The 15,059-nt window shown below is 48.0% G+C and overlaps 2 protein-coding genes across 5 annotated transcripts in view; both read left to right on the top strand.

Moving 5' to 3' along the window:
- Window positions 1–12,033, top strand: part of SNRPA (small nuclear ribonucleoprotein polypeptide A) — a 14,826-nt gene extending 2,793 nt beyond the window's left edge. For 2 of the 4 annotated variants that reach the window (XM_005868778.2, XM_005868779.2), the window contains 4 exons: window positions 2,850–3,029; window positions 4,837–5,010; window positions 5,711–5,799; window positions 8,010–8,385. In XM_005868778.2, coding sequence (XP_005868840.1) covers window positions 2,850–3,029; window positions 4,837–5,010; window positions 5,711–5,799; window positions 8,010–8,169 — 603 coding nt within the window. In that variant the 3' untranslated portion in view covers window positions 8,170–8,385. Of the gene's footprint in view, window positions 1–2,849; window positions 3,030–4,836; window positions 5,011–5,710; window positions 5,800–8,009; window positions 8,386–9,367; window positions 10,274–11,961 lie in introns of those variants that run through there. The other 2 variants (XR_001362593.1, XR_001362594.1) reach the window with 2 other exon arrangements.
- On the top strand, window positions 11,718–14,232 carry MIA (melanoma inhibitory activity). The gene is made up of 4 exons (XM_005868780.2): window positions 11,718–12,033; window positions 12,117–12,250; window positions 13,697–13,807; window positions 14,139–14,232. Exons 1-4 carry the CDS (start codon window positions 11,907–11,909, stop codon window positions 14,160–14,162), a joined length of 396 nt encoding a protein of 131 aa, XP_005868842.2. The 5' UTR covers window positions 11,718–11,906; the 3' UTR covers window positions 14,163–14,232.
- The last annotated feature ends 827 nt before the right edge of the window (window positions 14,233–15,059 follow it).

Genomic DNA, 15,059 nt, shown 5'->3' with positions numbered 1-15,059 from the left:
GCTAGAGGAGACTGGATGGGCCTGGATCTCCTGTCACCTGTATTCCAGTCCCTTAAGGACAGGAGTTTCTCTTGCTGTTCTCACATTTACTGTTCACTGTACTAGAGTGTGGGTCACACAATACCTAAGGGAACCCTGCCCTCTCGGACTCACAGTGCTGTGAGAGAGACAAGTTTGTCAACAGATGGTGACAACTCAGGAGTCGGCTGTAATGGGGGTTGTGCGCAGAGCTAGACAAGCTTAGGAGAAGCACCTCAACCAGGCTGGGGGTTCAGGGAAGGCCTTCTTGATGAGGTGAGACTTGAAGAAGTGTTAGCTGGGGGGGTAGAGGGAAAAAGAATGTTAGGCAGAGGGACCATGAGGACTAAGGCCCAGAGATAACCAAGAGCATATGTAATTGAGGAAGTGAGTCAAGTTCATTTGGCTGGAGTGAAGGCAGGAGGTGTGGGGAGGGCATAGCCTGCAGAGCATGACCAAAGTTTGTCCTGAAATTGGAAGTGACTCCCGGGGTGCTGCAGAGCCATGGAAAGGTTTAGGCCGGGAGATGCCTGTGGCTCTTGGATAGAGTGGCTTGGAGGAGAGAATTCAGGGTCCAGTGTGAAGGAGAGGCTGGGTCAGGCTCCCAGGCAGGCTGGGATGAGAGAAAGGTGGCTGGATTGCAGGTGTTCACAAGATCAAGTGGATGACCAAGGAGGCTGCAGTCTGGGAGGTAAGGAGTGGCATGAGCTGCGCTTTCTGCCAGATTGCTGGCAGACATCTTTGGTCTTTGGTTCATTGGGCCATTTTCCTTTTTCCTTAATAGATTTTTCAGTTTGACTTGGTTAGAATGTGCCTCCCTGAGCCATTTTCCTTGGGGAGGGGACAGCATGTGTCAGTGCCTGCAGGTCCCAGGCAGGTGACCTCAGTCGGGGAGGCGGGTCATGTGGGAGAGTGTCGGCTGGGGCAGCAGAGAAGCCTGGGTATCGAGCCCGAAGCCCATGTGGGAGAGTGTCGGCTGGGGCAGCAGAGAAGCCTGGAGCCCTCTCATCTCCATTGCCTTGACTCCTGTCTGTTGCCACCTCTGGGTCTGTGGGCCCAGAGTTGCCATATCTTCCAGCTACCTTTCTAGAGCAGCTAGGAATTTGTTTTTGAGATATAAAAACCATAAATCTTTTTGTGTTGACCCTCCTCCTCTTTTTCCCCCCAAGTACTAACTGCTCGGACCATATCAAGCACTCAGGCATGTGTGAGTTTTGTCAGGGAGTCTTGTCAACTCTACCTTCAAAACACCCACCAGCTGTCCCCAACCTGGGCCCAGCCACCACTCTCTCTTGTTAGGACTGAGGCAGTGGCCTGCACGAAGGTCTCCCTGCTTCAACCCCTGCTCCCCACAGGCTTACCATGGCCACACTGCTTGCTCCTTGTGAAACGCTCCCTGCTTATAATATCTATAGCTCCTAGCTTTCTTAGGAAAAGACAAAATTCTTCCTATACTCCTCAGTGTTCTTGTTCCCTCCTCATGTACATTGGCCTTGCTGTTCCGTGAACACCCCATGCACACCTTAGTTCTTTTTTTCCATACCTCAGTTCTTGGATGACTGTTTCCTTTACTAGAACGCTCTTTCCCTAGATGTCCCACAAGGCTCCCTCCTCTGCATCTCTACACCAGTATCACTTAATTTTCCTTTCCTGGACACCCTCTCTGAAAATTTGAATTCTTCTTAATACTTCTCCAATTCACTTCTTTTTAATTTTTTTATGTGTCTATTGATTTTAGAGAAAAAGAGGAAGTTAGAGAAACATTGATGTGAGAGAACAACATCAATTGGCTGCCTCCTGCATACCCCCACCAGAGATGGAGCCCAAAACCCCAGGCCTATGCCCAAACCTGCTATCTTTTTGGAGCACAGGATGGCACCCAACCAACTCAGCCACACCAGCCAGGGCTCCAGTTCACTTCTTAATCTTGTGTCTTCTCTTTCCCACTGAGGAAGCTCCATGAGGGCAGGGCTTTTAAAGATTTCAAACAGCTGAATGAATGTAGATTAGTTTGGGGACTAAATGTAGGGAGTTGGCTGGAAACCCCTGCAGAGTGCTCTTGTCCTGGCTTGTCACCTGGAGCTGCCACCTGTGGCCTGATGCTCAGGGCTGTCACATTTTCCCTCCAGAACTCCAGCAACCCACTAAGTGCTAAACACGTGTCAGGTAGTGTTCAGAGCACTTTAACTCATAGTCCTCACAGTCGTTCTTTGAAGTGGGAAATACCACAACCCTGTTTTACAGATGAGGGTTGAAGCCCAGTGATTTCTTTTTAAAAAATATATATTATTGATTTCAGAGAAGAAGGGAAAGGGAGAGAGAGAGAGAAATATCAATGATGAGAGAGAATCATTGATTGCCACCTACACAGCCCCCACTGGGTATCGAGCCCGAAGCCCAGGCATATGCCCTGACCGGGAATTGAACCGTGACCTCCTAGTTCAGTGATGGTGAACTTTTTGAGCTCGGCGTGTCAGCATTTTGAAAAACCCTAACTTAACTCCGGTGCCCTGTCACATATAGAAAATTTTTGATGTTTGCAACCATAGTAAAATAAAGACTTATATTTTTGATATTTATTTTATATATTTAAATGCCATTTAACAAAAATCAACCAAAAAAATGAGTTCGCATGTCACCTCTGACACGCGTGTCATAAGTTCGCCATCACTGTCCTAGTTCATAGGTCAACGCTCAACCACTGAGCCATGCTGGCTGGGCCCAGTAATTTCTTTAATGTTATTTACTCAGGTCCTGGTAAGGTCTACTTTTGCACCCACGCAGTTGACTCCAAAGTCCACTCTCTTAACCCTTTGGCTCTCTGTTGGCAGCGTATCCAGTATGCCAAGACCGACTCGGATATCATTGCCAAGATGAAGGGCACATTCGTGGAGCGTGACCGTAAGCGGGAGAAGAGGAAGCCCAAGAGCCAGGAGACCCCAGCTGCAAAGAAGGCCGTGCAGGGCGGGGCAGCCGCCCCTGTAGTGGGGGCCGTCCCAGGGCCTGTCCCGGTAAGCTAGGACCCCTTCATCACCATGCCTTTCTCTGCTATGTAGCCTGACTGGGGGAGGAGTAGGGGAGGGGTCTCCACTTGGGGATTCAGACACCACCCCCCTTCCATTTCCTTACGTAGGTTGCGTGCCTGTCTCTAGATGATGGTGTTTCCACTTCAGAAATACTGTCCCTGCTTGCCAGACTCTTCCTTAGGATCTTTCTTTCTTTGTGTCCCAGGCTCTTGGTTTCTCTCTCCTTGACCTTGATGTTCTCTGTGTAGTAAATCTAGAGGAAGTTACTAAGCAACAGTTGGGATTATTTAATAAGTGGATTTAATGTAGCAAGGTTGCCAGGTGTAAAGTTAATGTGGAAAAAATAAGTTTTATTTCTATATGCTAGCCACACACAAGTAGACTTCAAACCAAAAAATAGCTCTTAGGAGTCAATCCAACAAAAGGTGTGCACACACACTACACTACACAACACAACACTGCTGAGAGAAATTGGAGACGGTCTCAGTAGATAGCTGGAGAAGCTCCCTGCTTTGAAGATGTCACTTCTTCCCAGATTGATCTAAAAGTCAACAATTCCAATCAGAACCCCAATAGGAATTTTTGGGGACACTGACAGCCTGTTTCTCAAGGTCTGTGGGAAGGCAAAGCAAGATAGGCGAGAAGAATAAAGCTGGGGGAGCCTGCTGCAGTGGTCAAGATGGTGTGGTATTGGAAGACGGACCAGCGGGGCAGAGTAGAGTGCAGACACAGATCCACACATGTGGTTACTCAACATATGAAGCTAATGCTGAGTCCAGTGGGGAAGGGATTTTTTTTCCTAGTAAATGATGCTGGACCAATTGGATATCTGTAAGGGGAAAAAATTACTCTACCACAACTAGATATAAGTTAATTTGAGACGAATCATATACCCGAACGTGACAACTAAAACAAAGGTTTTGGAAGAAAACAGGAAAACGCCTTCATGACCTTGGTGAGGCATGAAAATTAGAAGCATCCTGTTTTCTAAACAGGATACAGAAGCACATAGTATGAAAGAAAAAGATGGATGAATTGCATCCACTGTAAGTCTCCAAGTCTCCACGTGAGCTTTCCTGGTGGTTCACGCTGTATTTGTCCTGTGTGCACTGATGGCATCAGGAATGGTGTTTGGGTTACTGTCCAGCTTCCCCACTCTTACCTGTCCCCTCTTCTGTGTCCAGCTTTCTGTCCATCTTTCACTGTCAAGGTGTGATTCCTGCTCCCGTAGCCTGTCCCCTCAGTGCATGTGTTGTGTCATCTGCTGTCTGCTTTCTTCCCCTCGCTGCCACCCTTCTCACTTCTTTCTGTATCTGCCTTGACCATCTCTGCCTTCCATTTCTTTTTTCTCTGTAGGACTCTGGATCTATTTCTTTGTTTTTTTCTTTAAAGTTTATTCTTAGACGTGAAAGTATAGCGTTCTCATTATACTGTTTATTTCCACTTCTTTTAGTTAACTGTTGTTAATACTTTGAATTTTTTCCTGTTTATTTTTTCCATGCGTATATTTATAGACAAAGTTAGGTTGCACTGACTTTTTTTTTATGTTAAAAAAATTTCTTTTAACTTTCTTATTTGACATCCCCATTGACGCTGGGTCTGTTTTGCTCCGTTTGTTTCTCATGGTACCCTTTGCCTTTTTTACCTCTTCCTAAGTCTGGGCTTTTCTCCCTGTGTCTTACACCTGGATTTCCTCTAACAACCTTTTCTCCACTGCGCTTCCTAATGACACTGAAAGCAAGTTTCTTCCCCCTGTCAGCCTCCCACTCAGTCCAGCCCTCACTCTCCACAGGGCATGCCGCCGATGACTCAGGCACCCCGCATCATGCACCACATGCCAGGCCAGCCTCCGTACATGCCGCCCCCTGGCATGATCCCACCTCCAGGCCTCGCACCTGGCCAGATACCACCGGGGGCCATGCCCCCACAGCAGCTTATGCCAGGGCAGATGCCACCTGCTCAGCCTGTAAGTGTCTAGTTCTCCTGGGGTCTCGTATAAATAGTCAGAACGTGGGAACCGAAGGGGCGCTGTTAAAGTGTGGGTGGTCTGGGTAAGCCTCCCTGAGGAGGTGCTGTTGGAGGATGAGCGCGAGGTTCTGGAGCAGCAAGGGATTGACATATTTGTTGGAGCTTTGGAAGGTCCGGGTGAGGCTGGAGCAGCGGCCAGCACCTGGATTCATGCTCAGTGATCTGATGACAAGCACCTGCTCTGGATATAGCAGTGCTTTCTTGTGGCTCACAGTCTAGAGCACTGGTTCTCAACCTGTGGGTCGCGACACCTTTGGGGGTCGAACGATCCTTTCACAGGGGTCGCCTAAGACCATCGGAAAACACATACATAATTACATATTGTTTTTGTGATTAATCGCTATGCTTTAATTATGTTCAATTTGTAACAATGAAAATACATCCTGCATATCAGATATTTACATTACGATTCATAACAGTAGCAAAATTATAGTTATGAAGTAGCAACGAAGATAATTGTATGGTTGGGGGTCACCACAACATGGGGAACTGTATTAAAGGGTCGCAACATTAGGAAGGTTGAGAACCACTGGTCTTGAGGGTGCGAAGCAGAGAAAGGATTCAAGCAGGGTGGGGGTGGAGAGCAGAAGTCAGCAGACCCCCCATTAGACTCACGGGCTCCTGTCTGTTCCCTATAGCTTTCAGAAAACCCTCCAAATCACATCTTGTTCCTCACCAACCTGCCAGAGGAGACCAATGAGCTCATGCTGTCCATGCTTTTCAATCAGTAAGTGGGGCCTGTGGTTGGGCAGGGGCCAGAGGGTGATGACCAGAAAGTGGCACCATGGGGACAGGCCTCAGAATTCTGCTAGCGGAGTCCTGTGTCTGCTTAGGCTTTGCAGGTGGGACAGGGACTGGACATGGGAAAAGAGGAGGCTGAGGTCAGGCCCACAGCCCATGGGGTGTGGTGATGATGAGGCTTAGGGTCAGCAGTGGCCAGAGTGTGTGCTGTCCTCCACCTTCGTGGGGGTGGAGAGGCTCTGTGCCTCAGCTTTCTAGTCTGTAGGATTCAAGGTACATGTGAAGAAGACCTCATTGAACACTGGCCAGACTTGCAAAAATCAGTATGCCAGCAAGCGTGGTAGGTGGGGAGGTTTGAACCTCGTGCCTTGCTGATGGCATGTAGACTCTGACCATTGTGCAGGGTAACCGTTCACTGCTTAGTGAAGTTAAGGGGTGTGTCTTCATCCAAAATGTGTTTATTGGAGTGGTTCCCCACTCATCTTGATTTAGATGCTTTTATTTATTTCTATTATTTAAACAAATATTTTTTATTGAATTTTAGAGAGAGGGAAAGGGAGAGAGAAACATTGATGTGAGAGCAGAATAACAATCGGCTGCCTCCTGCACAACCCCCAGTGGGGATCCAGTCTGAAACCTGGGCGTGTGCCCTGTCCTGGAATTGAACCAGCAACCTTTCAGTGCACGGGGAGCTGCCTAAGCAATTGAGCCACACTGGCCAGGGCTGATTTAGGTGCTTTTAGTGCTGCTCTCGTTTGGAGAAGGCTCCTCTGTCAGCTTTGCTTTTCCTCCTATATATTGACAGCACAGTGGAACAGCCAGCACACAAAACTACTGTCTGGCTAAAGACTGGTGCTTTTATAGCGTCTGGGCATTCACATCCATAAAATAAGAACTGGGCTCTGCACCAGGCGCTTCTTGTGTTTCCTCATCTCTTCTGGAGAGGGATGAAGGAGATCTTTAACAAAAGCCATGTTATGGGGAGGTTGTCACTGCCAGAAAGGCCTTCAAGAAATTTTTCAAAATTCTTACCTAAGGATATTTTTTCCATTAATTTTTTTTTTCTAATAAAGAGTAGAAGGTAGAGGAGGATGGGGGAGAGAGAGAAACACTAATGGGAGAGACACATTGATTAGTTGACTTCCCCATGCGCCCCGACCAGGCTGAGGTTCAAACCTGCAACCTAGGTACTTGCTCTTGACCGGGATGCAAACCCGAAATCCTTCAGTCCATGGGCTGACGTTCCAACCATTGAGCACACCAGCCAGGTCCCTAAAGAAATTCTTTTTTATTTATTTATTTTTTTATTGATTTCAGAGAAAGGGAGAGAGAGAAAGAAACATCAATGATGAGAGAGAAACATTGATCGGCTGCCTCCTGCACACCCACTACTGGGGATTGAGCCCACAACCCAGACAATGTGCCCTTAACTGGAATCAAACCTGGGACCCTTCAGTCCTCAGGCTGACGCTCTATCCAGAGCCAAACCAGCTAGGGCAAGAAATTCCTAGCATGAGTCCCAAGGAGTATAGATGGTACATGCCTCACAGGGGTCATGGTGGGGAATTAGCCTGCGCAAAAGGAGAAGTCAAAGGTGATGCTCACCATGGTGTCTGTGCAGCATTAGAAGGAACAGAGTGCCGCAGGCATGGTTCTTTAAAATAGTGCTGAGAGGAGATTTTGAGAAACTGGGTAAAACAAGCAATGCCACATGTTTACCATGTCCACAGAACAAAACATATTTTATAAGAATACTGATGGGTAAAAGGATACCCAGTCAACATGAGGATGGTTGCCTAATGGGGAAGGAAGTAGGGAATGAGAAGAGGGAAATGAAAGAAACAGCAGATCCTAAAGGTCAGGGGAGTGGTTATTTCTGGAGCGAAGATGGGTTGGTTATTAGTGGAAGAAGTAATGGGGAGGCCCGTGTTTGGTGGCTTGATCTAGGATATGGTTGTGTCGGAGTTTGTGTTAAAATTTCTCATTAAATGATATGTTCATAATGTGTGCACTTATTTATATTAGGGTTTTTCAACTTAGCATTATATACATTTAGGGATGGGTAATTCTTTGTTATTGTGGCCATCCTCTGTATTGTAGGATGTTTAGCAACATCCTGGCCTCTGCCCACCAGATGCCAAAATGTTAAGGGGAAGTGCTGATTCTAGATCCCTGAGATCTATTCTCTTCTCTCAGGTTCCCTGGCTTCAAGGAGGTTCGCCTGGTCCCAGGGCGGCACGACATCGCCTTTGTGGAGTTTGACAATGAGGTTCAGGCAGGGGCTGCTCGTGATGCCCTACAGGGCTTTAAGATCACCCAGAACAACGCCATGAAGATCTCCTTTGCCAAGAAGTAGCACCTTTTCCCCATGCTTGCCCTTGCCCCCGTTTGGGGGCCTTCCCTCTTCCCCTTGGCTCGGCCCCCTGAAGGTAAGTCCCCCTCGGGGGCCTTCTTGGAGCCACGTGTGTGAGTGAGTGGTCACACAGCATTGTACCCAGAGTCTGTCCCCAGACATTGCACCTGGCGCTGTTAGGCTGGAATTAAAGTGTTTTTTATGTTTGATTTTCTACAACAATTTGTTGTTTTTATTTTCTTGTCCTCTATGGTTCCCTTTTCTGTATATCAGAGTAGCCTGAATTTTTGGACCTCATCTGCACCTTTGGGAAAGCAGAGTATGTAATAATACTGTCTGAGATGGCATCACCTTTACTACCTTGGCAGATTTCTATTTTGCCTCAGCATTCAGTGCAGGATATTGAAATCCAGGCTGCCATGTACAGTTGGACAGGTTCTATACTGCACAAGGATGTCACCTTTAATGGCATACCATTCACTTTGTAGAACGTTAATTTTCTAACATGATAGAGCGTTAAGGAAGACGTTTTTCTTTTTTTAAATATATTGATTTTTTACAGAGAGGAAGGGAGAGGAATAGAGAGTTAGAAACATCCATGAGAGAGAAACATTGATCAGCTGCCTCCTGCACACCCCCTACTGGGGATGTGCCCACAACCAAGGTACATGCCCTTGACCGGAATCGAACCTAGGACTTTTCAGTCCACAGGCCGATGCTCTAGCCACTGAGCCAAACTGGTCAGGGCAAGGAAGATGTTTTTCTTTGCCTGTTTCTAATCTTCACAAAGTGCCTTCTGTTACAGCAACAGTCCCACCCTGGGTACTTCAGGAAGAAAGAAGGTACAGTGGGGCCTTGACTTACGAGTTTAATTCGTTCCATGACGGAGCTCGTAACTCAAATTACTCTTTTGTCAAATCAAAAAGTGAACGAGTGAGAGTTCACTGTGACGTTCGCTGCGCCAACTAGTGGTGGGGTATCTGAAGCTGGCTCATAACCCGAATTTTAGCTCGAAACTCAAAGCAAAAAATAGGCCGAGAGACGGCTCGTATCTCGAAAAACTCGTTAGTCGGGACACTCGTAAGTCAAGGCCCCACTGTAATTAATTAGGTGCTCATGAAATCATTGGAAGGATAGTAGGAATGGCAGTCTGGGTTTGAGACGCTTGAGTTCAAGTTTGTAACCCCTGATGGAGCTTCAGTCTAGAATTCAGGAAGATGCCGCTGCTGCTAACAGGAGGCCCAGACGGACTTGAACACACATGGGAAGCTACCGACCAGATGCTGGCACAAACAACTGACCTCCCTTGCTGACCAGCTGTTGCCAGCCAGAAGACTCAAATTCCTCTTCAGTGCCCTAGTTGCAGGGGAGTCTGGGAAATGTAGTCTCTGGCTAGACAATCATGTTTGCAGCTGAAGCTACGGATAAGGAAAGATGGAATGGAGGATCTCCCTTAACTGTCTGTTACACACCTAATCTGGAGAATTTTATATTGACTCAAAAAAAAAATATTGCTTCAGACCCTTTCTCATACTATATAGATGGGAAAATAAGATTATTTGACAGAAGCACAAAATGAACCACAAAAACAAGGGCAGTAGGACATAGGCTTACATTCGCTGAATATTTTTCCTGCCAAGGCTAGCCCACACCTGTCTCTCCTCTGGTCTTATCATTAAAGAGGAACGTCAGTGAAGTGATGAGACTTGTAACACCAAATGCAGATTTTTTCCCTGTGAGATCTGAAAGATTGGAAGTAGAAAGAGATGGTCCCCTTTACTACAAGACACAGTGTTATTGCAGATGGCAAGTGGAAACATCTTGCCCACCACACTGGTTCTGTGGTCAGCAGATCCCAGTCTCTGCTGTCTGCATGGGGGACATGCAGACATTCCTAGCTATCCCTTCACCCACTCAGTCATTTTCTTGTGTAAAGAGGAATCTATATTAATACTGTGGTATTGTTTGTACTGTTACTCCCCACTGCCAGGCACTTAGCAAGCACTCAATAAATTCAGCAGATACTTGCTGAGTACTTTTTCTGTGCTAAATACTGTTCTTGGTATAGGATATACAATGGTGAATAAAATAGACAAGCTAATGTCAAGTACTGTGTACCAGCAAAACGCCATGGAGTGATGAGAGGGTGAGGCTGGGGAACAGTGACTACTGGGTGATTCAGGAAGGCCCCTAGAGGAGGTGACATTTAAGTAGAGCTGTTGAATGTTCTCATGATACTTGGTGCTGGGTATTGGGTATGTTTTACATGCCCCTGATGAATTCTCCAACCAAGATTGATTGTTCACCCTCTTCCCCCCTAAAAAAATTTGGACTTGCTGTCCCAAAGGCGAGAATGCCTGGGGAAAGAGATGGCTGCCCAGGAGAATGATCTCACCACGTGGCTCTCTTATTTGAGGCACAATTTAGAGGTGAGCCTTGAATTCAAATCCTCCACTTTTTTATTCTAACTCTGGGTAACTGAACTCCAAACTCAGTATGGGCCTGGACCCAAATCTAGCCCCTGTACTTCCTGGCTCTATAACCTTGTGAACAACTTTAAGGCTCTGTGCTTCTATTTCCACACAAAATGGGGTATTTGTTGGAGTCAATAAAAGTACATACCATATTTTTCTGTGTATAAGACGCTATTTTTTCTAAAATCGTTAGACTGAAAATCAAGGGGCATCTTATACACGGAAGTCAGTCGAGGAGGGATCCATATGGGTGCATAGCTGACCATACCTTGTCAAACAGGCTTCCTCCAATCATGAACCTTATTACTGACATCAGCTGATGCCATAATTGGAGGTGGAGGTGGAGAGTGCACAGATGCAACAGGGACCAGAGCGTACTGAGCCTATAAAGATGTCAAAAAATAAAAAGACAAATACGGGTAAGCGATAGTCTTACTCTGCAAAATTCAAACTGAATGTAATTAGCTCTGCAAAAGAGCATGGAAATAGAGCTGCAGAGAGACAATTTGGACCTCCTCCCACTGAGTGTATGATCAGACAGTGGAGAAAACAGGAAGAAGAACTCCTTAAGATGCCAAAAAGAAGGCCTTACTAGTAAGAGGAAAACCAGCAAAATGTTTAAAATACTGAGTTCTTAGTTTTGGGTTTGAAAGTGGGGAGGGGGGGGGGTCTTATACATGGAAAAATATGGTAATTAAAATGGTGAATGCATTATAAAGAACTATTAGCTTTTATCTCTATTGTACAGATGAGAAAGGTGAGGCTCCAAAAGGAGAATATAGCTTAGCCCAGGTCACTGAGTCAGGAAGTGACTGGTGAGGATAAATAATGATCATGGCAGGGTACACCTAGCCTAAGGTCCAACATATAATATTCACTCAGTATTTGAGAGCTGGCGCTATTCTTGGCAATCAAAGGGCTGCCTGTTCTGTCCCTCAGCACAGGAAATTCCAAGCTAGGTACCCAAGCCAACTGGAGAAGATGGAATTGAATATCTCAGCCTGCCTGTCTGGGCCTCTGACTGCTGAGCGGGTAGCCTGGGCAGCTTTGGAGCTCTAGGCATTTCCTTGGGTGGGAAGCCCCCACCCTGTCCTTGAAATGGTTCTGGCTGGGTAGCAGCCTCTAGGTGGTGTGAGCGAAATTTGGGACTGGTTTAGGGCAGGGACAAAACTTAGAACACAGGATTCCTTGTACTGCTGTAAAGAGGGAGGGAGGAGGAAATTGGAGACCCCGTTCCCTGCTTAGTCACTCTCCTGCTCATAGTCCATGATGACTTGGTCCAGGGTGTTCCTCGGTGTCATCTTGCTGTCTGCTTTCCCAGGACCTACTGTTGGGGGCCGCCCCATGCCCAAGCTGGCTGACTGGAAGCTGTGTGCTGATGAGGAATGCAGCCGTAAGAGTTGGGGTTGGGGGTGGGGGGCTTGGATTGCCAGCCTGAGTGGAGGGTGTTATCATTCCCTTATATTCCTTCCCCAGACCCCATCTCCATGGCTGTGGCTCTTCAGGACTACGTAGCCCCCGACTGCCGTTTCCTGACCATACACAGGGGCCAAATTGTGTATGTCTTCTCTAAGCTGAAGGGCCGTGGTCGGCTCTTCTGGGGAGGCAGTGTGAGTCTTGGGAGAATAGAAGAAGGGGTATGGGGCTGGTGTGGGAGTGCACCCTAATTTTCCACATAAAGGGAAAATTTGAGGGGTGAACCGAAATAGAGTTTAGGGGTACTATTGTGATCTACTTTTACCTTGTTTAGCAATAATTATAGGGCACCTCCTATGGTGCCAAGTTCTGTTCTAGGCACTGAAGATATAATCCTATGTAATAAAAGACTAATATACAGATTGACCGAATTGCAGAAAAACTGGTCGCTATGACATGCACTGACCACCAGGGGGCAGGTGCTCAATGCAGGAGCTGCCCCCTGGTGGTCAGTGTGCTCCCACAGGGGGAGCGCTACTCAGCCAGAAGCACTCAGCTGGGCTCACGGCTGGCGAGCACAGTGGCGGTGGCGGGAGCCTCTCCTGCCTCCATGGCAGTGCTAAGGATGTCCCACTGACAGCTTAGGTCCACTCCCCAGGGAGCGGGCCTAAGCCGTCAGTTGGACATCCCGCAAGAACTCCCGGACTGCCAGAGGGTGCAGGCCGGGCTGAGGGACCGCCCCTCGAGTGCATGAATTTCGTGCAGCAGGCTCTAGTCTATATAATAAAAGCCTAAGCGACCATTACGGCGAAACAACCAGAATATGACTTTGCTATGATGCGCACTGACCACCAGGGGGCAGACGCTCAACGCAGGAGCTGCCCCCTGGTGGTCAGTGCGCTCCCACAGGGGGAGTGCTGCTTAGGAGGAAGCCTGGCTCAGGGCTGGTGAGCGCAGCAGTGGGAGAGGCTCCCGCCTCCGCAGCTGCGCGAAGGTGCAGCAAGCAGGCGGGCAGTAAGGAGTGAGGGGTCCCAGACTACAAGAGGGATCTGGGACTGCGAGAGGGCGCAGGCTGGACTGAGGGGACCTCCCATCCAGTGCACGAATTTCGTGCACCAGGCCTCTAGTAGCAAATAATCCTCATCCAAGGAGTGAGGATATTTTTTCCACTGATTTTTAGAGGGAGTGTAAGGGAGGACGTGGGGAGAAGGGAGAAACATCGATATGAGAGACACACAGATTAGGTGACTTCCACACGCTCCCTGACCAGGGCTGGGGAGATCGAACCTGCAATCCAGGTATGTGCCCTTGACCAGGAATTGAATCCTCGATCCTCCCAGGCACAAGGCACTCTAACCACTGAGCATACTGGCCAAGGTGCAAATAATCCCTTTTATTCTATTGGAAGAAGACAAACCATCAAAGTTAGCCAATGTGCTTCTTTGAAAATGCATGTGAGTGAATGGGTGACTACATCAGGTGGTCAGGGAGGCTTCAGAACAGGTGACTTTAAGCTGAGATCTGATTGACAAGGATGGGGCCAACCACGTGGAGATCCCTGGAGAGCTAGTACAAAGATCTTTAGGAGTTGCGAGCTTGTCACTTTCCCAGACTCAGGCTTTTAAACCCCTTTTCCCTAGGTTCAGGGAGATTACTATGGAGACCTGGCTGCTCGCCTGGGCTTTTTCCCCAGTAGCATTGTACGGGAGAACCAGACCCTGAAACCTGGCAAAATCGATGTGAAGACAGATGTGAGTGTGTTGGGGGCTGGCAGGTATCTAGAGGGAGGATCCTTGGGTTTTGATAATGGTCAAAAAGGCTTCTACCTTTGGCTGCCTGGAAGCCTAGCTGTGTATATTGAGACAAGTTTTCTGCCTCAATTTTCTCATCTGTAAAATGGGGCATGATTTCTAAGTCCTGTTGCAGTTGAGAGATGCAAGATTACAGGGCTCTGGGCTATTTTGCATTGCACTTGTGTGGCCAAACTTGGCCCCTAAGGCTATAGCCTTTGCTAAAATCCCTAGATCCTTTGTGGTGTGACCACTGGTTTTGTCCCCACTGTTTTCCTTTTCTCTTTTCCAGAAATGGGATTTCTACTGCCAGTGAGCTCAGCCTACCGCGGTCCCAGCTGTTTATTTCTTCCAGCTTTATGCAAATACATCAGCCAAGTGCAAACTGCGATTCGCTGTGGTCTTTGTGGTGGGGATCTACTGGTATAATGGAAATGGGTCCCCAGGTTCCTGAGTCTGGCCAATCAACCACTGACTGCGGTAACGTCAATGGTTGCTAGGTAGAGTTTCACTGACTAAAAGCACTTTTTCTAAGCTGGGTACCCGAGGTGGGCTCCTAAACTTAGATATCGCACACAATCTGAACAGCCCAATGGGGAATTGTAGTGTCCTCTAAACCAATAAATGGAACGATGTGAAACTATTGGGAATGAGCCAGTTGGATCTTGAGGAAGACAGCAATCGCAGAGCAGAGGTCTTCTTGGAAGATTATCTGCAAAGGGAGGAGGGAGGTGGTTAACCAGCGCGTATTCCCCCAATTTTCATCCTTCCTGCCTCTGAGGTCAGAAATCGCACTTGCTAGGCTCTTTAGTCTATCCGGTCCTTACCCTCTTCTTTGCATCCATATCCCCGCCCCCAAGTCCGCTACTACCCAATGTGGAGTCTTGACTTGGCCCCCCAACTCCTGACCAAATCCGTTTCTTCGCTCGGCTGCATCTGCACCGCCCCTTCCCACTTGCTCCGCCAATCGCTTGTCTTGGTCCCGCCTCTTTCCGCTCGTCCTCTCTCACACCGTCAATCCGTGCCTTATGTCCCGCCCTCTGACCGCTGAGTCCGCCAATCCCTGCCTTTGGGAAGTGTGGCCGGGTATCCTGAGGCCCTAGGGGTCGTGCCGGAGGCGGGTGGAGGCGGAAGTGGCGGCGCCGGGCTCCTGGAGTAGGAAGAAGCCGGGGCTGTACCCGGAGTGGAGCGGCTGCTGGCCGAGGAGCAGGCG

This window comes from Myotis brandtii, unplaced genomic scaffold, assembly GCF_000412655.1.
Source record: "Myotis brandtii unplaced genomic scaffold, ASM41265v1 scaffold277, whole genome shotgun sequence".
In the NCBI taxonomy this organism is placed as follows: Eukaryota; Metazoa; Chordata; class Mammalia; order Chiroptera; family Vespertilionidae; genus Myotis; species Myotis brandtii.
Note: the sequence above shows the minus strand (reverse complement) of the source record. Positions and strands in the feature narration are given on the sequence as shown.